This window comes from Epinephelus moara, chromosome 1 (assembly GCF_006386435.1).
Source record: "Epinephelus moara isolate mb chromosome 1, YSFRI_EMoa_1.0, whole genome shotgun sequence".
Lineage (NCBI taxonomy): Eukaryota > Metazoa > Chordata > Actinopteri > Perciformes > Serranidae > Epinephelus > Epinephelus moara.
Window position 1 is genome coordinate 20,403,996 of NC_065506.1, and position 24,814 is coordinate 20,428,809.

The following is a 24,814-nucleotide window of genomic DNA, read 5'->3' on the forward strand; positions in this document are numbered from 1 at the left end:
TATAATAGCATATTGTATATTAATCGTTACTAAGATAAATGGGATAATCATGATGTTGATTTTAGGTGATACAGAGAACGTGATGCATCTTTTTTTGTACTTAATTTTAATTTTCTCCTACACATTCCATTACACAATATATTTTATTTTAATATAAGAAATCTGTTTCTTCCCTGTTCCATGTGCATCCCAAACCCTTTCTCCTATGTATACAAACACACATACAACTTTTAAGAGTACCTGTACAGGTTTGTGGCCTTGGCTGCTGGAGGTTGGGCAGCAGGACCTTGGCAGAGAGGACGCAGCCGAAGCAAAGGTAAAACATCTCTCGTCTTTCTGGCAATACTTGGTGTGCCTTACTGTTTATTATCAGACCAGTATGTTTACAGTCAGATGTAATGATGATGATGATGATGATGATGACAACATCATAACAGTAATACGCAGTCACACTCATATATGTTTTCACACATGCGACTCGTCCTTGCAGTACACAAGCACAGCAAACATTGTACACATTGTCTGCTGCAGTATAATTGTTTCTACCCACCTACCTACCTTCTAATAGTGTGATGGAATGATAACACCCTTAAGCACCAGGCATAAGCATACTATGTGTGTGTGTGTGTTTGCGTGTGTGTGTATATGTGTGTTCCTCTTGACATGTATGTTCATTCAGTGTGCTGTGTAATCTGTCTTTAAATTAGTATTTCATTTACTGAGTCATTAACAAATGTATGATTTTTCCTTATTGACTGCAACTGAAATATCTTTTACTCAGACACAATTTGGCCCATTCGACAAGGAATGTAAACTTTGTCCTATAGTGTTTCTCTTTGTTGATGTAGATGTAAAACCACCACTATGTTGTACAATATGTGAGACTTATCCAAAGCCAGTGATATTACATGTACCCGACGGTATGAGAGATTGATAAAGCCTCTATAAAGGGCATCCCAGTAAAAGGCTGTTAACCCAGAATGGCCTGTGTGGTCCCTTGTGTAATATAAAGCTGCTCGTTAGTAGTGAACGATACACTGGTAGGTCTCAGTATACCATGCTATGACCAGAGAGAGGAATGAAGGAGTGAAGGAGGAAGTGCTAAAAACATTAAGAACTGAGGGAAATGGAGGAGAATGGAGGAAGGAGGAAAGTACTGAGAGGAAAGGTGGGAGGAGAGAGGAGGTAGGAAGAGTCAGAATAAAGAGAAGGAAAGATGTGGCTGGACAGTAAGAAGGGAAGGGATGTTAGGAGATCAGAAAAGATGCGAGATGAGGGAATAATGAAAGGAGAAAGAAAAGGATTGATAAGAACTGGAAGCTCACGTGGAGAAGGAAGGTGAGAAAGTTTTAAGGAAAAAGGAAGTTAATGACTGACAGAAGAAAAACAAAAAGGTCGTTGGAGGTAGAGCATGAAGCAGGTTGTCAGTGATGCACTGTTTTATGACTTAATATACTGTACAATCCTGCGCAGAACCAAGAAGCACAGCGGACTGGAATGAGTGAGATTAAGGATATGAAAGATAGATGTAACATGAATTTGTAAGCATGGAATTTATTATATTTGTAAGCTGAAACAGGGACAGATGCAAAGGAAGATGGAAGGATGGATGAGAACAGAAAATGAAAGTGGTTGTGAGGCAGACAGAGAGGGAGGGGGGAAAGGACCTGGACCATCCTGAACTACTGAGGGTGTCAGAGAGAGAAAGAAGGGGAGTGCTACAGAGAAGGAGGGAGGCTGATTGCTGTGAAATATAGCCCAGAATGAATGGCTGGCTGTATTAAATCAGTGCTGAAAAAGTTACTACTCTCATAAATACTATTTATGCTAATGGCGAGGTATGATTTACTGGGCCTATTAAAACACAGAGAGAAGGGGGATGCTTTTTCTTTAACCTCATGTGCTCTCGACCTGTTGTTTTGCTTTTTTCTTTCATATTTTCCCTTGTGGCTTTTATTTGATACATCTTTGTTTTGACATTTGTTTTATCTGACTTATATTCTTTCTTGTATTTTTCTTTCTTTTATTCTTTTGTCTTTGATTATCTTACTTGCTTTATGATGTATTACTTAGTTTAATTGTAGTATGAGGTTGTTTTCTTTATTTATGTACTTTGCTGCTTACATATTTATCTTCTCTTTCACCATCTTGTTCCACAGTTGTCTTCTCTTCCCAGTCTCCTCTCATCTTGACACATGTTGCCTCTGTCTTTCTCTTTGTAGTACCTAGGTCTGTGCCACCTCCAACTACAGTGCAGAGCTTGGATGGATTCAGTGCCAAGGTGAGCTGGGTGCCACCCACTGGGGAAATCAGAGGGCTGATTGATCGATATGAGTTGAAGGCCTACAATAGAGATCAGCCGGAAGCACCACCTATCAAAGCCACATACCTAGCCAATGGAAATTTCACAGGTAAAACACACACAAACCTTTGATTGTCTAAAATATTTTGACATGCAGTACATATATTACATATATACACCGATCAGCCAAAGCATTAAAATCACTGACAGGTGAATTAGTAATACTGATCATCTTGTAACAGTGCAATGTTCTTTGAAGAACCCTTGTGTCCTGGCATTCATGTGACAAGCACCCCCCCCAAGACAATGGCACCCCCTGATGGCAATGGTCCTATCATCACGAAACTGCGCCAATTCCGCACTGCAAAAACTGCTAAGGAATGGCCTGAGAAATATGACAGAAAGCTCAAAGCGTCATCCTAGTTTCTAAATTCCCCAGATCCCAATCCGATCAAGCGTCCGTGGGATGTGCTGGTACCCCAGATCCAGAGTAGGGCTTCCTTGGGTCGGGCTTGGCTTTGACCTATTGAGGCATAGACACAGGACCTCTGGAGGTGTCCTGTTGTGTCTGTTGTTGGGGGTGGATCCTTTGAGTCCTGTCCTGCATCCCACAGATGCTCCATCAGATTGGGATCTGGAGAATTTGAAGGCAATGCCGACACCTTGAACTCTTTCTCACATACCTCAACACTTGTGTTCTAGCATTCATGTGGATGCTACTTGACATGAACCATCCACCCAAACACCCCCTGATGGCAGTGGTCCTACCATCAGGACAATGCACCATGCAACACTGCAAAAACTGCTGAGGAATGGCCTGAGAAATGTGACAGAAAGTGCAAAGCATCATCCTGGTCTCTAAATTACTCACATCCCAATCCGATCAAGCATCCTTGGGACATGCCAGTACCCCAGAGGTACCCCCGCTCCACAGTGGGGCCTCCTTGGGTCGGACTTGGGTCTGACCTGTTGAGGTATTAACGCAGGACCTCTGGAGGTGTCCTGTCATGTCTGGTGTTAGCAGTGGATCTTTTGAGTGCTGCTGGTTGTGAAGATGGATACTGGCACATCCCACAGATGCTCAATCAGATTGGGATCTGGAGAATTTGGAGGCAAGGCCAACCCCTTGAGCTCCTTGTCATGTACCTTGACCCTTGTGTCCTGGCATTCACGTGGATGCTACTTGACATGCACCATCCACCCAAACGCCCCCTGGTGGCAGTGGTCCTACCATGAGGACAATGTGCAATGCCACACTGCGAAAACTGCTGAGGAATGGCCTGAGTAACATGACGGAAAGCTCAAGGTTTCAACCTGGTCTCTGAATTCCCCAGATCCCAATCTGATCGAGCATTCGTAGAACGTGCTGGAACTCCAGAGGTACCCTTGATCCACAATGGGGCCTTCTTGGGTCAAACTTGGCTCTGACCTATTGAGGCATTAACACAGGACCTCTGGAGGTGTCCTGTTGTGTCTGGGTGTTGGCAGTGGATCCTTTGAGTCCTGTTGATTGTGAGGGAGGATGCTGGCATATTCCACAGATGCTTGATCAGATTGGGATCTGGAGAATGGAGGCAAGACCAACACCTTGAGCTCTTTGTCATGTACCTCGGGCTGTTCCTTAGCAGTTTTTGCTGTGTGGCATTGAGCATTGTCCTGCTCGGGGGGCCACTGCCATGAGGGGGTGAACTTGGTCTGCAACAGTGTTTGGGTTGGTGATGTATGTCAAGTGGTATCCACATGACTGCCAGGGCCCAAGGACTCCTGGAACAACATTGCAATCTAACAAGATGATCAATTCACCTGTCCCATCTAGTTGAGATACTGAACCAGGCTTCCAGTGACATGTAGGAGTGTCTCAACAAACTGAACAAAAAAAAGGATTTTGCTCAGTAAAAGCTGGGCGAACATTACTGACAAATTGCTGATAAATGTAACTTAACTTGCAGCCATTGTCCTGTTAACTTGTTGTCGCTGGTTTCCTGCCACCTTCTTGCCAGACCTGTAAGGGCATTTTAGTCCTTAGTGAAAGCACATTCACACTGCCTTTTTCATTTACTTTACGTCTGTCTTACATACAAACACACCCACATACACGCACACACTGTCCCAGGCAACCCTGTTAATGTCTCCTTGGCAAGTCCCCAGCTTTAGGAGACTGTCTCCATTTGGAACAAGACACTCAGGACTACCCCGGTGATGTCATACCCTGGCATCGCTCCTTTTCTCTCTCTCTCTCTTTCTGTTGCTCACTTTTCGATCTTTCCTCACTTCATCTTTTATGATGATGATGATGTCTGCGTCCGCTGCTGCTATTCGTCCCTCCTCCCATCCACTCTGCCATGTCTCCAGGCAAATATGAAGATGAGCTCTCTGTCTCCGTCTCTTTCAGTGTCTCTCTCGGTTCTCCCCATTCCCTCCCTCTCTCTTTGCCAGACATTAAGTCCACCGTGATAAGGCTTCTTGTTAATTTATGATGGCCTCGACACCTGACTGCAGAATTACACCAACGGCTAAAAAACACAGAAAGCAAATGAGGGTGTAATGGCAGCGGAGTGGGGCCCTGGCCCCTAATTGAATTAAAAGACATGGGTAACAGAGAGAGAAAGAGGAGACACAAGTACAGGGTGACTGGACACAGAGAGTAAGGAGGGTTGGAGGGGGTGGAAGAGAAGAGATGGGATGTAAAAGAGTGACTTAGGAAATATGGAAAGGAGTGGCGAGGGCAGACAGCTAGGACAAAAAACATCAGAGAGAGACAACTGAAGCTTTACAATTAGAATAGACCCTCCGTGTGTGCCAAGCCCAGCAACTTTGCTTAGCAACAGCGGTGCAGAGAAACAAGTAGAGCATTTAAATTGCACTGTTGAAGAGGATAGGTATACTTTAGTAATGACAGGTTGTAACAGACACTTATAGGCATTTAGCCAGATAAGGCGAGATTGGCACAAAGGAGTATTAGGACATGTGTTTATGATAACAACACCTTGACAATGATTTTAGCTAGGTAGCTAACATAATGCTGGATTAACAGAGGGTTCACTACACAGTTAACAACAAGCGTACATCCCGTATGTTAGTAAAAGCACAACCCTCACCCTCTCTTTTTAAAGTCTACCATAAAACAGTGCTGCCGTGCCAGTGTGTTGCAAAAATGCATTGTAAAGTTAACCGAAGCTAATTTGAGGCCTCAGCAGTTTGAGTGTCTTCCAGAGATAGTCTTCTTTTGAACAAAATTCCCTGTGCCTGCTTTCACTGCTTCATACCCTGTCTGACGTTTTCATGTGCTCCTCCTCTCCAGGTGTGCTGCCGGGTCTCACTCCAGCCACTCGATACATTATCAGTGTAAGTGCTTGTAGTCCTGTTGGCTGCACAGAGAGTCTTCATAACAACAATGGTGATGATAATGATTTGAGGACAAGCCTCACAACCCCGGAGGAAGGTAAGGCTGTAAAGCATAAACACTCACACACGCGTGCCCATACACACTCACTGTATAAACACACACCTCCATAAACCCATGAACAGAGCTTGTCTTTTTCCATCCCTTACCAGTGGCATTCATGTATGACTGTGTCTGTACTGGACACACTCAGGCATACTTTAAAACACACTCACATCCTGTATCCTCAGTGATTTTTAGCCCCCAAGAAGAGGGACAAGATGAAGGGACAAGTTAGAATAGAATAAACAGAAGCAGAAAAGAGAGACGAAGCAGTAAGATGGCTCAAGAGGGCAAGACACAAAATGATAAGAGCGAATGAAGCACATTTCAACTGAGTGAAAGGCAGATTGTAAAGAGTAACATTTTTCCTATCTGGGAGGTCATGGAGGGAAGATGACATGTATAAGAAAAGAAGAAGTGGAAGAGTAAAAGAGAGATTTTTCTTCATGTTAGTCGCTACATTAATCTGTGTTGGACTAACTGGCCTTGTTGGGGAGATAATGTGACGGCAGGGGTCAGTGCAGAGACAGCAAAAATCAATCTGAAGTAAAAGGAAAAAAAAAAACAGATTACTGTATTGATTCTCACTGAGCGCAGAGTTAAGACACTGAACCATGTTAGGAAGACTGGAGAAAGAACTTATTTATAACTCTGTTTTGCCAAAGTATATTTTTCAAACTCAGAAAACCCCATGTAGAGACAATTTTACTCATTTTTCTGTGAGCTCAGGCACATTTTTCCTCTTCTTCATTAGGTCAAGGAACATAAAATTCTTTACATTTTCTGCTCCAGTCTCTGCAGTGTTTTGAATACTTGTACAAAGCTGTGTCAGTGTCGAGCATCATGATATAGAACATATTAAATCTGTAGCATTTGATGTGATTGTTGAGTTCAATGTACATGCCTTTAATATAGTCATAGGTTAGTTTTGATAATACATGTTGCATTTTTGCATTTCTATTAGGTAATGACTGTTTTCCCTGTTTTGGTATAAATTAAAAAAACAAAAACAAAGAAAAAACATGTATCACTTGCTCACAGTTGCTTATACCAACCAGTATATCTGTGTTAACCTTCTCCTTTTAAACAAACATTTTTGATTTTCCCACAACTTCAGCTCCAGATGCCGTCTCTCCTCCAGCTGCAGTCTCATCCCCCTCAGCCCTCTATATTACCTGGGAACCGCCAGCAAGGTGATACACAATACAGTCTCACCTACCCTTCTCACATCCAAAACACTTATTTTGTTGGTCTGTGTTATGTTGTTTATTTGCAAGTTTTAAGTTGCTACAGTAAGTAAGTGCACTGATTTACTACTACTTAAAGGGAATATGAATGACAGACGTGAAGGGAGGATATGTTTTTAAGTAAATTGAATCATACATAAAACAAACATAATGTTGTATTGTAATGAAAGTTGTATCTCCTTTTGTTCGGCATGCATGTTTTTTTCATCTTGAATAAAGACGCCCTAATTGAACACAACAGGGAGTTTAACATCAAAATAGTATAAGTTAAATATAACATAATAATATTACCCTCATTTAACTTCAACTTCTTTAACTTTTAACTTTTTTCTGTTCCAATGATAGGCCCAATGGAGACATTACAGAGTTCCTCCTCTATCACAACAACCAAATGGTCTACAGGGGGAAAGACAGACAACACAACATCACTGGTAAAGAGGAGAGAGAGAGCTTGTGTTTGTGTGCGTGTTAAAGTGTGCGTGCATGTCACAGCGTAGATGTGACTGTGGAGGGATGAGGCCTCGGTGTAAAGAGAAGGGGAAGAGCGAAGAAAAGCAAAATGGAGTGGGGGGATTAGCATTTGAAAGAGGAAAGAGCATCTCAGTCCTTACCAAGGGAATAGCACTTTGAAAAAGAGCGCTAAACACACACACACACACACACACACACACACGTGATAATGAAGCAGCAGAGAAACAAAGAACATTAAACATTACTGCACATGCATACACACAATTTGCTTTGAAAGCTGTCATTAAGTAGACTTAAAGAAGGTATGAAACACGTCACACCACTGAGACTAGAGTGCTGCGCTGGGATGTGAATAGATACACACACAACAAGATGCACAAACACACACATACACACTCTGAATTGAACATATGCAGATATACAGTATGCAAGGATGTACACACAGTCATCCTATATTGCATTTTACATGAGCAGAATAGATTATCACTCGTTTTGATTTTATACACACGTACATACACATGGGTAGCAAAACATCACACTGCCCAACAGTGTATGTGTGTGTCTTTGTAAGTTAATGAATGCATGAGAGCACATATGATCCATGCTGGGTTAATAATGCCGAGTGTCTGATGTTCGCGGTGATTGGAAGGATTATGGACATTGTAATTATACAGTATGTGCAAGAATAAATCGTGTTACAGAGAGTGAGATTGCCACAGTGAGACAGATGGAGAGCAGTTTTGAGGCACTGAAAGAGAAACAACGATTGAGAAACAGAGCTAAAGGGACAAAAGGGACTGAATTCAGGGGGCGGGAGTTAAATCTCCTCACGATAACAAGTTAGAGAGCAACTTAGGTTTACAATTTAACTCAAGGGTTTTGAGCCATCATTGGGTATGTACCTATTTTTACACCTCTCTGTTACTTGACGTGTGTTTCACATGTGTGTTTCAGGTCTTGGTGTGTATTCCACCCATGTCTTGGTACTGAGTGCATGCACTTCAGTGGGCTGCACCAACAGTTCACAAGTTACTGTGCTGACCTCTCAGCTTCCTCCGGGGCCTCTACATGCACCAACTCTTACCCCACTTGACTCACGGACGATTCTGGTCGAGTAAGTACACACACACACACACACACACACACACACACACACACACACACACACAAACACCATGTTAACAAGCCCTTTTATCAGAATATATTAGTTTCGGGTCTATGCTATGTGGGCAGGGACACAAACACACATAGCAGGGCTTATAAAGCTGCATGACACATCAGGTGTTCTCATTGAATGTATATGTAAAGGCAGTTCACACAGTTTCTCAGTTGTATGAAACTGACTGAAATACAGTGTGAGCATGTGTGTACTGTACACATACAGTCTTTATGTGTCAGTGTTGTTTTTTTAAACGAGAGAGAAAGTGTGTATCTACTGTGTAATCATCACTGAAAAGGACAGGTTAAGATTAACGTTAATTCAGAGTAAGGTAGCTTTTCATTTGTATTTCACGTGTGGTGTCTGTGTAAAAGACAAAGGGAGAGAGACAGGGTAAGATAGAGTCAGTGACCTTCTGCAGGTGTGTTTACAATGCAGAATATTCCTCTGCACTTGACCTTTCACCTCCAGAGGGAGGGGACAGAGGAAGATAGATCTCTGCACTTTTCCCATCATGCTCATGTGCAAATGCTGCTGGTTTTTGTGTGTGTGAGTATGTTGGAGTCAATCTGCGTGAAAGCCATTAGTGTCCTGACTGTCACTTACAGTGGGACTCACCGCAGGAGGGCAGAGAGCCACTCATACATACACACACACACACACACACACACACACACACACACACAAACAGGCATATCCACACACACTTTAACAATGGACAGAGGGTGCTGAGTGGATGGAGGAGTAATATGAAGGCACACAGTGTCAGAGAGGGTATTGGTGAGTGTGTGCTGTTAGGATGTGAAGATCTTGGTGATGCTTCGATCGTCATGGATAAGTAGTGCACATCTACATATACACACAAGCATATCTGCCTGAATGTACTGCTGGAGCATTTTAGTGACAGAGGTGCATTGAACTGGTGGGCCTAATTCATGAGTATTTTTCATTTTCTTGAATCTACCAGAATAATTTTTAGGGATGCACCGAATATTTGGTAACCGAATATATTCGGCCGAATATTGCAAAAAAACACACATTTGGTATTTGGTGGAATAAGTTAAAAGCAAGGCCGGATAATAGCGGCGCGGTTTTGATAACGCAATCAAACAGCTTGCCATGACGGGAGGATTAAAATGTCGGCAGTGTGGCGATCCATCCGTCACCGCACTCGCATTTGCGACTAAAAATAGTTTTGAGCGAGCAAAATAGGCTTAAATCATTCAGCACGCTGTGCGAGCAGCCTCCAGATTTCAACCAGCAGCATAAACGAAAGGCGAATCCCACCGATTGTGGGTTGAACAGGGGTCACAGACACAGACAGTAACATTAATGTATTCCTGTCAAATACGGCGGCCATCGGCTTACCGGTGCGGAGAAGTCGGCTCCAATAATATCCTCTTCTTGGCGTCATGACTGCCCAGAAGTACCTGAACAGCCGAGCCAGCCAAACACAGGTATGTGACGTGTCAGAGGAGAAACGAGCCGTTCACATTTCTCTCTTTGTGGCAGGTAACGGCCCACAAACCTCACCGCACTTTAGGGACTGTTCTTTACTTGTCAGGGGAGGAGGGTGGCTGGTTGATTTTTATTTTATTTATTTATTTTATTTTGATCCCCCCTATGTTAATCACTTATTGATGCTGTTTTTGAAGTATGAATAAGTCAATAAGTAATTTATTCCATTGAAATATCATTGATGTATTATAGAAAAGTGATTTATCTTTTTATAAATGACAAAAGGCACATCTGCCTCATTTTCGCTGTGGTATCGTGATACTACTCAGAACCATGATATTTTCATTGGTATTGTACAGTGGGATCCAATTTTGGTACCGTGACAACACTAATCTGGAGGGGGTTCATCTGCAAAAACTAATGAAAAACTAAACAACGATATTTGGTATTCGGTACTCGGTATTCAGCCAAGCGTTTAATATTATTTGGCTTTGGCTTCGGCCACAAATTTTCATTTCGGTGCATCCCTAATAATTTTACTAGAGGGAAATTGATAATACCTGATTTCTGATTCACAAAGTATGCACTGATTTCCTCTTATTTACCTGGCATCAGAATTGTTCATACTTGAATGTGTTATAAAAGGATGCAATCTGTCATGGGAGGAATGGAAATGGTCAGTGCTGAAGGAGAAATCAATTTTTTGAAATAAACTAATATTTGAAAAATGAATATTATTTCATAGGAAATAGGGATTAGGGCTGGGCGATATTTGAACGACTGAACGACTATGTACAATATTTGGTCTCAGTCACTACTTTCAAGTCTTTCTGAATACAGCATGATGTTCTATTTGTAAATAATGGTCCCATTTAGAGTATAAAAAACAATAAAGCTAGGTGAGCTTTAGGGGGCGGCAACTTTGTGACTGAAAAGTCGCTACCACAGCAACTCAGGTTCTCAGTCAGATCCAGCCTGACTCCTCCACAGCTCCACCCTTTTGTCCAGATATGAATAATTCTGAAAAGATGCCAGAGAGCCTTTTGTTAAGGCTTTAGGAAGTCAGATGACCTTGTATAGAGAGCATGAAGTATGCACAGGGAGATCGTGGTGGATGAATGGGTCAGACACAGGACTTTCACCCAGGAGACTGAGGTTTATGTCCTGAGAGAAACCAGAAGTCAGTGTTGACTTATTTTCTGTTTTTAGTTTTCAGTCACAGTTTGGTTTAGTTTAGGCAATAAAACTACTTGGCTAGGTTCAGGAAAAGATCATGATTTGGATTAAAGTAATCCCTTTCTTAACATTGACCACATGTTGTTAGAAAAGCTTTATGGCAGAAAGATTTCACTTTGAACTAACTTCTTCCATGCGCGGTGGCGACTGCCAAACCTGAGGCTTTAAAGCGGTAGTCCACAAACCAGTGGGTGACGCAACGATGGCTGCGCCTGCTTCTTTCATACAGTCTGTGGCAGTCTATAGACAGACAGCCTCATAAACAAATCACTAGGTGTAATGTCTCATCCATGAGAGTCCTGCTGTTTGCAGGACAGAGATACAACACAGCCTTAGCCTTTAAACTGAGTTTCAGCTCTATATTCACCAGGTGTGGGAAGGCTACGTATTGCCTTGTTAGCACATTGGTAATAGACAGAGGTTGAGAGATCATACTTGGTCAATACCTCTCTATTGTGTCTGTGAGAAAAGCTGAGAAAGACGGAAAGAGGGAGAGAACAGCTGTGCAAAAATGTGAGAAAAGAAAAAGTGGATGAGAGAGAGTAGAAAGGAAGATGAATTGTGAGTTTTAACGGAAAGAACGGAGTGAAATGTAAGAAAGGTTTCAAAGGAAAGTGAGATAGAGTGTGTTTGTGTATGTGTGTGTGTGAGAGAGTTGGGGTGAGAGACTGTGAGAAAGGTTGAGGTAGGCTGCAGGATGTGAACAAAACAATATCAGCAGATTTATTCCCTGACCTCACCTAACACTACCTGACACAAACACATTCATGCACATAAGAGCAGACGCAGTTGCAAAAATACCCACACTGTCAGAAATGTGGACAGTCACACATACATAGAAAACAAGATGGGACACATAGCATGTCGAGGAAAGAGGTAAATTTCAGCCAACTAAAACAATCCTGTTTGTTTAATTACAGCTTGTTTTTGTTGTTTCGATCATCAATATTTGTTTTGTCAAGTGCGAAGTAGAGAACAGAAGGAGGTGAAGGAGGGAAAGTGCAGGAGACAGGCTGACACTTCATAGATTGTGATGCAGAATTTGAACCCATTGCATCTCAAAGCACACGGTTTTCAATTTAACGTGCTGAGAAAGCACCCGTCTGTTTCACACTAATTTCATAACACACTTTTAAAACCAATGGTTTTCCTAAAACCATTACCGCAGTGAATTATGATACAGATTATTACAACTCCCCTTTGATTTAGTTTTTCAAAAGTGGACATACATCACACTGCCAATCGACAGCACATAAATCTTATAATAAATGTGATAGATTAGCCACATTGGCTAATTGTGTGCTAACACACACTCATCAGTCATTCAAAAACTGGCTTTTAATGGGAGGAACCAAGAAAGGAATCCATCACTTTTTAAAATGGCCTCCCTCTGCTACCATACCAGGAGAGCTGGGTACTCTCAGGGATTTGTAACAATTGAACTATTTATAAAAAAATGTTTTAATTCTCCTTTATTTATGATGGATTTACTTGTTGTGTAATCCCCAAAATTGTAGGAAAATTAACACACACTTTGGATTTTGTGTGACATGAAAAGTGCATCAAGGTTTCATCATTTACAAAACACAGAAACACAGATTCACCTCTAATTTTCCCATGACCACACAACTTTTGGTATTTAATTATTTAATCATAGCTTTAATATCTATCTAACGCAATCAATAGGCATACTTCACATCACATTTAAAAGGATAGTGGATAAATGTTGATCATCAGAACACATTCAGCAGCTCCTACAGTCTCTAGTTAGAATACAGTTAAAAAATCAAAGTTTAGCATCAATGAAGTCGACAAAAATAGTAGATCTGAATGTTTAGTGTGTATAGCAAAGATTAGGTCCATATTGCCTTCTCTTTCACATTCTGTAATGGATAGCCGACATGTTTCTATTTATAAATCCTGTCTCTGGTCCTCTCCCTCTCTCTCTGTTGGGGATGACCTTCCTGTTCTAAATATAGAAAAGGAGACACCTCTATCTGACAAAGGAAACTCTCTCCACAGTATGCGTGCTTGTGAGTCGTGTCTAAGAATCCTTAGCTTTCTGCATTGTGTTTCTTAGGACAAAAGGAAGCCCACAGACGCCGCTTACATTTCTGCTCTGTCTCTCTCACAGCCTTATTTTAATCTAGTTTGAACCTTCAGTATATACACACAATCTTAAAAATAATGAAATAACCAGTGTAACCAGTGAAATCCATGCAGTCCTGGCAACATCTTAATATACAGTCATTTTTAAGAGTAGCAGTCCATGTTAAAAAGGACAACAGTTCTTTTTGAAGTATATACTAGTATATAAATAAATGTAAAATATTTAAATACAGTGTTTTAACTAAACTGGCCTTGTGCATCACAGTGAGTAGATATGTCAACCAAAGCACTGGTGTGGCTTTTGTACGTGTTTTCAGTTTATTTTTTCATCAACAGTAGAGTTCTGTGGTAGACAGGCATAACCTATCGGCTGCAGTTAAACAGGAAAAAACTTGTTGGATAAATTTATAGTTTTGACCTCTCTAGAGGAGTTTGGCTATTAAGAAGATTAACTATGTCTATCTTTTGAATCTCTAAATTAATTTGACAGGAGAGCTGTACGATGAGTACAGTGGAATAAAAATACATCTTTGTTGTCTATTCATGTGGAAATTTGTCTTCAGCTTCAAATTAACTTAAAAGTTTAAGTAAACTTCCTCTGCCCTGGATTAGAATTATCATGCTTCCCTCTGAAATGCACGTTAGGCGTCACACAAAAAAAGTCTCAGAAAAAGGAATATAATAAAGTAATGTCCTGGTCCCTGAAATCAGAAAGTACAGTACTAGATCAAATGAATTTAGTTATTTCCATCCCTGCTGATTCCTCTCTCCCTCTCCAGGTGGTCACGTCCCTCTCAGGTCAACGGCGCTTTGGAGTTCTACTCCATCTTCCTGTCACCACGTCCCTCTCAGGTCAACGGCGCTTTGGAGTTCTACTCCATCTTCCTGTCACGTGACGGTGCAGTGCCTGTGCTCGCCTATAACAGCTCAGAACGTTTTGAAGACCACACGCTCCGGGACCTAACCCCCGGAGCAGCGTACACCATCACACTCGCTGTGAGTCCCTTACTCTTTCATCTTTTTGATTTACTCATCACATTCACAAACACATTAATGCCATTCTGTGTGCATCACGTCAGGCCTGCACAGGAGGTGGGTGTACCTTAAGCCCTCCCAGCCAGACTCAGACTGAGGAGAGCACCCCAGAGAATGTTCCCGCTCCGCTGGTCACACCTCTGTCCCCACATGCACTCAACGTCAGCTGGACACCTCCTGATACCCCCAATGGTGAGAGAATACACTCCTAAACTGGCACACGGGGACAGATACATAGCCAAAAACATTCAAATATACATAAAAAATTATCAACAATGACATTTAGGTAATGTCAAATTTTAACTAAATTCGCCCAAACACAGACAAGCATGTTTTTAGATTACTGTTTGGGTTTTTTTTTCAGTGGAATTTTCAAAGATAAAAGAAAGTGATCACAAACTAGTGAGAGATAAAACATGTTGAAGAAGACAACCACTGACAAGAATCATAATGAGGATAATATTATTAACTGTAGACTTGATTACAAGGTGTCAGTATTTACCATAACCCAGACTATCACAGATATGAAGACCACTGCCACTGTACAGGTATCCCGTATGTGCGACTATGACACAGGTGAATGTTTCCCTTTGTGCAAGGGGAACCAGATGAGTGTGTAATCTAGAGATAAAACAGTTTAAGGAGAAGAAAACAGAAAGAAACCAAAAGGAGAGGGCATAAAGGACTCAGAGAGAACAGGGAAAGAGACAAAGACGAGGGGGAGAGCGTACAATTTGAGACAGAGACCAACGGAGACCGGGAGTGAGAGGGCAGTGCTTCACCGAGCTCCTTTAAGTGGATGAAAAGTGCTCCCTTTTGACTGAATAGAGAACTGCAGGCAGGGAGCACATAGACTCACAGTGACTGCCTCTCTCCCTCACTGCTCTCTATTCTTTTTACTTTCATCTTAATTTACTTACAGCCAATTAAAATCCATTGCACAGAGCTGGACAAGATGTATTTGATGTATATTGGATGTGAATTTAAAATCCTGCTACTGGCTTGGAACCGACTAGATAAAAAAAAAAGTTATTTGCGTATAACTATTTTCTGCGAGCAGATGTTTTAGAGTAAAGAGACTGAAAGTTGTCGACAGAAGAGTGTCTTGCACAATACAGTTTGAAATGAGATTGCATAAATTAAAAATTCCTCAGAGTTTAACTTAACAATATACTAATGTGTTTGAGTGAGAAAGTGCTCTGAGTGTTGCATCATCAATCAGTGTACTTCTATCTGAAGTGCAGGTATTACATTGAGATTTGCAAAACCTCAAAAAATTGCAAATGATGTAGTTTAAAACAGTAAAAAGCAACTGCTTGCTCTGCGCCACGTCTCTTACATCTTTTAAAAAAGATCTCATCTGTTTTTTACCTATATTTAAATACATATCACTAACTCATTTAGCATTCAGGGATCTCCAGTGTGCTATTGTTTATGTTAACTGTAAACAATAACCAAGAAATTTGAGACCAGAACACAATATATATTAAAAGAGCAAAGTACAGTACATGTTTTTAAAAACACCTTTAAAAAGGCAGTAAAACACGGGTCACCTTTATATCTTAGCAGTTAACCGACCTGCAAAGTCCTCAGTTTGAGTCCAGCTGGGGACCTTTGTTGCATCTCTGTCCCTCCCTCATTTCCCATCATCACTCCACTGTCAGTGATGAAAGAACAAAATGCCCCAAAAGAACTTCAAAAAGGCAATAAAACATATTGATATAAAATGTATACTCACATCAAGCAATCAGGTGTCCTTGTGTCTTAATAAAACTCTTCAAGGTACACGATTCAACATACATTCAAATAACTAAAATAAAGTAGCTTGAAGTAACACCATCCACCTCATGGTATACTGGAAATATTGTATGTTTTTTTGCAGATAAAGCACAAACATAAATATTAAAGGACTACATTAACAATTGCACATCTTATGAACCCAAATGAATTGAGTGATGAAAACCATCTGAGGATTTCCCACCCCATTTCACAGTCTCTAACATACAGTGCACACCGCCACATATTATCAAATGTTACTGCCATGCTCGTTAAAGTATGTGTAATTCCATAATGCGTGTGTGTGTGTAATGCGAATCGTGTGTGTTTTACGCTTAATGCCACATGAGTGCATTTCGCACCATAAACCATGAGATGTGTGTGCATATTAGCCTGGATAAATTACTTAAAGCTTTTCTCATCTGATGACAGAAATTTATAACAAGGAGACACTTAATCATGATTACCCGATTATCTCATGCTTAAAAAGCTTTAATTTTTGCTTAAAGAAGGGCTCAGTGCCTCTTTTTTTTCCATTTACTCCTCTTTTTTTTCCATAAATGGACGGCAACAATGACGGTGATGATGGTGATGGGTTCCAGAGGAGTGAGATTCTGTGTCTTTCTCTCCCCCCTTCTCCCCAATTCTGCAGGGATTTGTGGGGGATAATCCTCTCGGGGATTAGGTCGGGGCAACACGCAGACAAAGAGGGGAAATAAGCCTGTTATGCATTCGCTGCTTCATTTCCCAACCTGTCTTTATTACAACCTATACTGATATGGGCTTATTCACACACACAAGCACACAGAGACGTCTGCACACATACACACGCATACACTCTCACACGCATGTGATTGGCCACATTAAGAGCTTCCCAGATGTAGTTGGCGTCCGTGGGGTTTTTGTGTCTTCATTTCCCTGATAGGTGTGTATATCTGTATTGAGCAATAATAAAACCCACACATGATTAAAGCAGAATAGACTCTTAGTTCTTAGCACTGATCTTTTGAGCCCCCTGTATGCATTTTTATTAAGGAAAAGCACATTTGGCACCGTACTGTTTCATTTTTTTTTTTTTTTATTAGGTGGATGTAATGTAATGTAATTATTGTGCCCATGTATGTATGTGTGTATGGACATGTGTGAGTTTCCATCTTTGTGTGTGTGTGTGTCTTTGTGTGCCTGTGGGGAGTGTCGATGTGTGTGTGTGCTCACCTATTTGCACCCACATTTGTGTGTGTGCATGTTCGCTTCGGTACTACTGTCCTTTAGAGGGTCTTTATCCTCATAACGCCTATGGTTACATTTGTCATTTCAGTGCTGTTTTCATCATTGGATCACACTAGGACACATTGACTGGCAGGTCTGGAGCCCCTAAGTCAGTTTTCATTTGCATTGTAATCCAATGACCCAGACTGCATCCCAACATAGCAAAGCTCACTTTGTGATTGGAATTCCTGGTAGCCTGGACACAGTCCTGTAATGTATGAGTAACCAGTGGCAGCAGTGCGTGAATAGTATCAGAAAAAAAGTGCACATCTCAGAAAACACATTTCTGAAAATGAGGCCAAAGAAAATGTGTAACACACTTTCAGAAAAATGACACAGAAGTGTGTTGTCCTGCTGTTACACCATCAAGTTCAAATTGAAGGATTTTCAAACATGAATGAATGTCAAAAAGTTTCTTTGGCCATGTACAGGTGTTTCGCTTTATAGTTGGGCATTTGAGTCAACATATCGTCATACAATGGTTCGTAGGATATGTAATGAATTAGCACCCCACGGATGGCGTTGTCATGTTATGTATCTAACACAATGTTAGTATTTCACGAAAAGTTACACGGATTAGGTTTAGGAAGAGAAACATGGTGACATCATACCTTAAAACAACTTTCACACAGTCTTGAACAACATTCTCCTGGGTAAAAGTCCTGTGTTTGTTTGACCCATACACTGCCCCAACCTGCTTCCTTATGCAGACTTTCATTCTTTATACTACTTACTTTTTTACTTCTGTCAGCGCATTGGTCACGTGAATGCACCCTTCCCGATTACCAGGGTTATACCTGAATTACTGGCTTATGAAAACATGTTATATACAAATTGTAGTGGTATACAGTACGTAACAACAGTTCATGAGAACAGCCTGAAGTTGTTCAGGGCAGGCAATGAATGCAACACATTGGTTGTGTTTACAAGGTGAATTATGTGCTGTACAGAGATACTTATGTACATTAAACTTATTTTGGGACATTTAACACTTAAAGTTGTTCAAAGTCACTCAGGAAAGTTCTAGTCATTGGTGGCCCAGCTAACGTCAGGCTAACTCTGTCAAGAAAACAGTTTGCCCTTGTCATTTTTTTTCCTTTTCTGTACCTCATACATTTCATAATCAGACGTGTTCTTTCGACAGGCATTATAACCAGTTACGGTCTCTGGCTGGACGGACTTCTCATTTTAAACTCCAGCTTCTCTCAGAGGTTCTTTTTGGTGGAAGGACTCTCTCCATGGAGCCGACACGTACTCAGGCTGCAGGCCTGTACGGCACGGGGCTGTGGCAAGGGACCAATGGTCAGTGAACTTCTTACTAGTAAACACACTAATTAATTGATTGATTAATACAATAAACTGCAAGGTCCTTTGTGATATATTTGAAGATAGGCATGTTTTATAAGTCATTGTGGTGTTTCTGCATGTTGACTATGGAGTAATCAAGCAGTGTTGGTAATACTTAAACATCTTTGTCCTTGAAATTTCTGCAGAAACTCTTCTTTTTTTCTGTTAACCTCTGAGTTCACTTCTCAGAGTCTTATTGCAAAGTATTTTCGCCACATGACCTGTAGTTGCCGCTACTACAACACACAGAAAACTCTTATCCTGTAGTACACAACATATTCTCTAGACCTACCCAACAGTTTTAGAGCATTTAGAGCAGTCAAAGTAAAAGCTCCATAAAATTCTCTATTGGATGAATCAAATCACACTTGGTGAGATGAAACAGCCAGAACAGCTAAACTGATATTTTTATGATGCAGATTATCACTGTAACTAACCACTACATGAAAACATGGGTTCACATATGGGAATGCCTACTCAGACATTTACAAAGTGTATGTGTGTCGTGTGTGTCTAAGTGTGTGTGTGTGTGTGTGTGTGTGTGTGTCACCGAGCATCATAAAGGTGATCGATTCTCTCGGCTCAATAACGAGGTTGGCGTGGCGACAGTGACATTTGGTAGCAAATGCCACTCCACACTCAACGATGTCTCTGACGACAGGCCATATTTTGGGGCATTTTTCCAATACGGACGCCATATTTAGTCAAACACCAGGAGAACGGCTGACACAGCAGAACAGGAGGACAGGATGCTGGGAAGGGGAGGGGTAAGAACAGGGTGAAGGGGAGAAGAGGAGGAGATGACAGGATGGACGGGAAGAAGAGGAGAAAGCAGTCAGGGAAGGAGGGAGTTTCGGGGTAAAAGAGTGAAATGATGAGGGTAGAATAAATGGTCAGAGCAAAGTGAGAGATGAGCTGGAAAGTAAGGATGCAAAGGGCAGCAGAGGAGAGGGTAACAGGAGCGTGAGACAGGAGGAAATGAGACAGAAGAAGAGAGCGGGATGATGGTGGAAAGAGGAAAAGAGCAGAGTTAGTGGAATAGGAAAGGAATGTGGCAGGAGAGAGAAAGAAAGGAGGAATAAAGAAAAGGATAGAAAACTAGAAGCAGAAGTAATGTGGATCAGATGTGTAAAGCGATTTCACTTTAAAATCAAAATTACGTTGAAGTATTATATTTTAACACGTATATTAATCCACTCAGTGAAATATATTACCATGATTATGACCCTTATCAAATGTGGGCAGATTTCATTATATGTGTTTTATATTCAAAATTACATCTATAGCAGTTGGATGGATGATTGTGAGTAGAATTACAGTAAAACACAGTAAAATATGGTGTATTGTTTGTAGGTGCAAATCCTACGTGTCTGTTCTTTTGAGCAGTTGAACGTAAGTGTGCTTGTGTGTCTTTTCTTTTCCCCTTTAAATCAGGTGGAGATGCGTACATTGGAGATGGCCCCAGAAGGCCCTATACTGTTGGAACTAACCAATCAGAGCTCTCGATCACTCCGAGCCCGCTGGACATCCCCACCTAGAGCGAATGGGAACCTCAGCTACACACTGTACTACAGAAGCAAAGGTAACACATGCAGTCAAACTTTCTTTCTCTCTCACACACACACTCACACACACAAAAGGCAATATACAATTTCACCAGGCAACATGTATTCAGAAAACCATATTCTACCTTTTCAAATCTGACTACACTATTTCACTATTCGCTCACCAGGCAAACATAAATGTAGATTTTGTCTTAACCTTAAGAGACCCATGTGACCACTGGCGATCTTGGCCACCATAACTGTTTTTAAGAGGCCGTGCGCCCATTTTTTATGGCTAGGTAGTGGTATCATGAAACTAGACGACCTAAGGCAATCATTTGTACCAATCAGGTCGTGCAAACTTGTTGGGAAGGTGGCTCAATAACTTTACAAAGTTACAGGAGGAAAACCTTGCATGGCCATTTTTAAAGGGGACCCTTGACTTTTCACCTCAGCACATCTAAAAGAAAATGAAAATGGGTTCTGTGAGTACCCACAAGTCTTCCCTTTAAAGACGTACTTACTTTTTGCTAATCCCGTACAGTTTCTGCTTGAAACCATGCAGTTTTTTCCATGCATAGAAATTATTATTTTATTTCATATTGGAAGGGTCCTTAAACAGTCTTGGAATTGCATAAATTTGGTGTGACTGGAAAGCTGAGACTCTCGTCTATTCAATGAGCCCAATGGTATTCATGTTTGATGATGCTAGTCCCCGTGGTAATGTTAGCCATTTCATTGTAGTGAAACCAATCTTTCGCCAGTGACAGCCGGGACTGGAGGTATTGTGTTATTTTTTCAGGTTGTCCGTCTGTCCTTCTTTATGTGTGCAAGTCTGTAAATCTATCTGTCCATTCCGTGAACATGATAACTTGAAAACACCTAGAGGGAATTTCTTTAAATTTGGCACAAACGTCGAACTCAAGGATGAACTGGTTTTATTTTGGTGGTCAAAGGTCAACACACCAAACCAAAATACAATGTTTAGTTCAGATTTGTAACTTGAAAAAATTGACACACAAATTAATCTCCAGGTTCCCTGTTTTCAGATGATGTAAGCTGTACCACCTCTGTGTAGCATAATACTGTTGACCTGCTATCTCTCGAAAAATCCCCTGGCCCTCCATATAAAAAAGACAAAAACGGGTCCATGGTGGGTCTGCCTTAAAGACAGCCTCAGCTGTCTACTTAACCTGCTGCATTTTCTGTGTGGCTTTAAGAAAAACCAGGTTTGCAATAGACACATTGCTATTAAGATGTAGGGGTTTTCTAAGACACCATAACATAAAACAGACTTTAAAAACTAAGCTAAAAAGCTGTGTATTGACTTTTTTCTTGTAACCTGACTGTAATACTCTCAGGTCAGGCTGTCCTGGAGGCAATGTGGACGTAATAAATGAGAGGACAGTAAAAGCTGCTTCTCTATAGGTCTCACTCATGCACTCGAATGCTGTCAAAGCATAAAGAAAGGTTATTTTTAAAGCTTGTCAGACACTGTCAGGCACCATTCCATCAAAAATCAGGAGCAGAATCTGTAAAGTTTGTTATTAATTTAACAGGCACTAAATGGGGGGACTTTTTTAATAATCACAATTCAGATCACAATCAAAAGACACAAATAAGTTATTATTATAGTTAATAAATGGTCATTAATGGAGGCAGTAGACCAGTGATACACAATTTGTGGCCTGTGGGCCAAATCTGGCCCATGATAGGGTGCTAGGTGGCCTCGAAACCATTTTTTAATTCACAATAAAAAATAAAATAATTCAACTTTTCTTTTAATGTGAATAATGTTCATAACAAAGCCTCAATGTAGAGCTTGTTTATTCAAAAAAAAGTGCCAAAGTCTCCAGACCCCTGACAGAGGTCCACACTAAGCCCCAAATTCTAGAAGCACCCCTAGGACACCTGACCTGTGCAGGGCTGCTGTGACTTGCCCCTGGCCTCCTGTCGTTTTGCCGAAGTGACCCCGGGCAAAGCATGTCAAGTATCCCTACAGTAGAACTTTCCCACAGCAGACATTTTGGCATGTCAAAATGTCAAAGCCTTTTTCTGTAGGTTGTAGGTGTCTTACCACTGTGGTGGACAAAACTAATAGATGGAAAAATACAAAAACTGCTATTACACTACACGGTATTGCATGTTTTCCTATTTAACGGTATTCATAGTTCTTGATATACTGTCTGTTATATAATACACGTTACTGCTGCTTTCTTCTAGTACAGTTAATATTATCACTGATATCAAGACTGCCAAGTGTTTTTTTTAGGTAGTAAAGTAGGTTTAAGTATTTCTTTTTTGGTGAGTAAAACAGGATAATGTAGAGACATATACATGTGTGCACACGGACAAACATACTCCTCACCAACAATGCCAACTTAGACTGAAAGTCAGGCATGAAATGGGAAAGTGACAGAAGCAGTAATAAAACCAGAGCGGTGTGAAAAAGACAAGGTGGTTTTTTTTTGCCAGTGACTTGAGAGAGGAGAGGATATAGGATTCCAGAGCAAAACATTGGTGTGAAGATGGAAGAGAGAACAAAGACATGTATTGGTAAACAATAGTATATAGAGAGGAGGAGAGATGAGAAGCTCATATTTCCATAGATGTATTAGAAAAGATTGCGAGTAAAAACAACATAAGACATGAAGAACAACAAAACAGCGGATGAGACTAACAAAACAGAAGAGGAGAACTGGACATGGAAAGAAAAGGGGAAGAAGAAAATTGAACAAGATGAGAACAGGAGCATGGGGAAACAGCAGAACACACAATCATCCTTTAACCCACACATATTCACCAAGTCTCTCTCTCTGTCAGACACACACGCAGAGTCAGGGACTTTGATCTGCTCCTCACAGAGGAAGAGACAGATTAAAATGAGTGGAGGGAAGGATAGAAGAGGTGTGGAAGAAAGAGAAAGATGGTGTTTCGCTCTAGTTACCCACAACCCCTTGATTCTTTGATACACACTGCCTTCATCAGTTCACACAAAACTGATATGTGTTTGTGTGCGTGTGTGTGTGTGCGTGTGTCCATCTAAATATATTGGATAGGCTTACATAGTGTAATTATCTGATCCTTTTTCTTTGACTATCCTTGCATAACCTCGATATAGAGACCTCTCTCTTTTGATCACTCTCAGTTAATCTCAGTCAGTATTCCCCTCTCTTGAACTCTCACTCATTCTCCTCCATTTTCTCTCTGTTTTTCAATGAATCTTTAAGGACTGTGGTCAACCAAAGAAAATTTTTGTCTACTGAAATCCGAAACTCTCTTCAACCAGTCGATTTGTTGATGTAGGAAAAAAATGTGCGTTATCTCTAGACTAACTAAGTTGGCCACAGCGGACTGAGTGCATGTTACGTGGTAGTGTTGTGTGTCCAGAGAAAAATAATCCTCTGCACAGCTATTTCAAAACAGGTGCGTAGGAGAGGGATGATCAGGACACAACTTTCAGACAAACTCCCGCACACTGTCTAACTTGCAAAAATTATGAATTTATTGCGACCTTTTGGTGTCACAATAAATTTATATTTCAGTGAAATGCAGCAGTAAATTTATTATTTTTGCAGGTTAGACTGTGTGCAGGAGTTTGTCTGAAAGTTTTATGTGTCAACCAAAGTGGTTTTTTTGTTGTTGTTGTTTTTTGCAATGGGAGCACCATGTATTCATGCCAGCAGGATGACGAGGTGATGAGAGCTTGTTATGTTTTTTGCTGGACGCTGAGTTTTTCAACTTTGGGTACAAATACTGTGACAAATGCCACAAAGACCAACTGTCACAGCCTACATTTACAAAAGTTGCTGAACAGCAATGAGGAAAAACATAATGCTGCTGGCCTCATAGACTGGCGGGTCCGTCTTCCTACGTGCTTCAGCCTTCCATTCATCCAGACTAAATACTCTTCCTCTTCTGTCATTTTTACTTTTGCAGATATTCACTATCATGGTAACCAGATGCAATTGAAGTGTCCGCTAAAAACATGCTGTGCCTTCAAAGCCCTCTACTGCTCCCACCTAGTTTTCAGATGGGCACCTGGCACTTTTGGCTAGGACAAAAACATTGTGGTAGACATAGGACCTTATGAAAGTAAGACAAGCGACTGACCGACCAATGAGAATTGTCAGTGTCTTTTATGAATCGCTTTTTCCGGCCATCACAGTAATTGCTTGCCAAGAAATCAATCAAATATGCAATAAATTTATGTCCTCCTCCTCACTAGATGAGTATATACACCATGCTTGGCCTAAGACCTTGCACGTCTGTCTTTGTGTGACTCTCTCTGTCTCTTAGATGGTGATGGTGTGTTGGATGGAAGTACAGCAGCGGGCAGCTGGTTGTCGGTGACCGACCTGCAGCCTTACACCAACTACAGCTTCTGGATCAGAGGCTGTAACACACTGGGTTGTG

General features: G+C 41.1%; 1 protein-coding gene across 1 annotated transcript in view; it reads left to right on the plus strand.

Moving 5' to 3' along the window:
• The window catches only part of ush2a (Usher syndrome 2A (autosomal recessive, mild)), a 256,530-nt gene that overhangs the window by 110,107 nt on the left and 121,609 nt on the right, over positions 1-24,814 (plus strand). Inside the window, exons 37-48 of the mRNA XM_050054481.1 lie at positions 236-316; positions 2,223-2,411; positions 5,604-5,744; positions 6,865-6,940; positions 7,340-7,425; positions 8,420-8,579; positions 14,207-14,225; positions 14,280-14,423; positions 14,507-14,654; positions 18,652-18,809; positions 20,289-20,436; positions 24,698-24,814. The exon at positions 24,698-24,814 is cut by the window's right edge and continues 39 nt beyond it. Coding sequence (XP_049910438.1) covers positions 236-316; positions 2,223-2,411; positions 5,604-5,744; positions 6,865-6,940; positions 7,340-7,425; positions 8,420-8,579; positions 14,207-14,225; positions 14,280-14,423; positions 14,507-14,654; positions 18,652-18,809; positions 20,289-20,436; positions 24,698-24,814 — 1,467 coding nt within the window. The remainder of the gene's footprint in view (positions 1-235; positions 317-2,222; positions 2,412-5,603; positions 5,745-6,864; positions 6,941-7,339; positions 7,426-8,419; positions 8,580-14,206; positions 14,226-14,279; positions 14,424-14,506; positions 14,655-18,651; positions 18,810-20,288; positions 20,437-24,697) is intronic.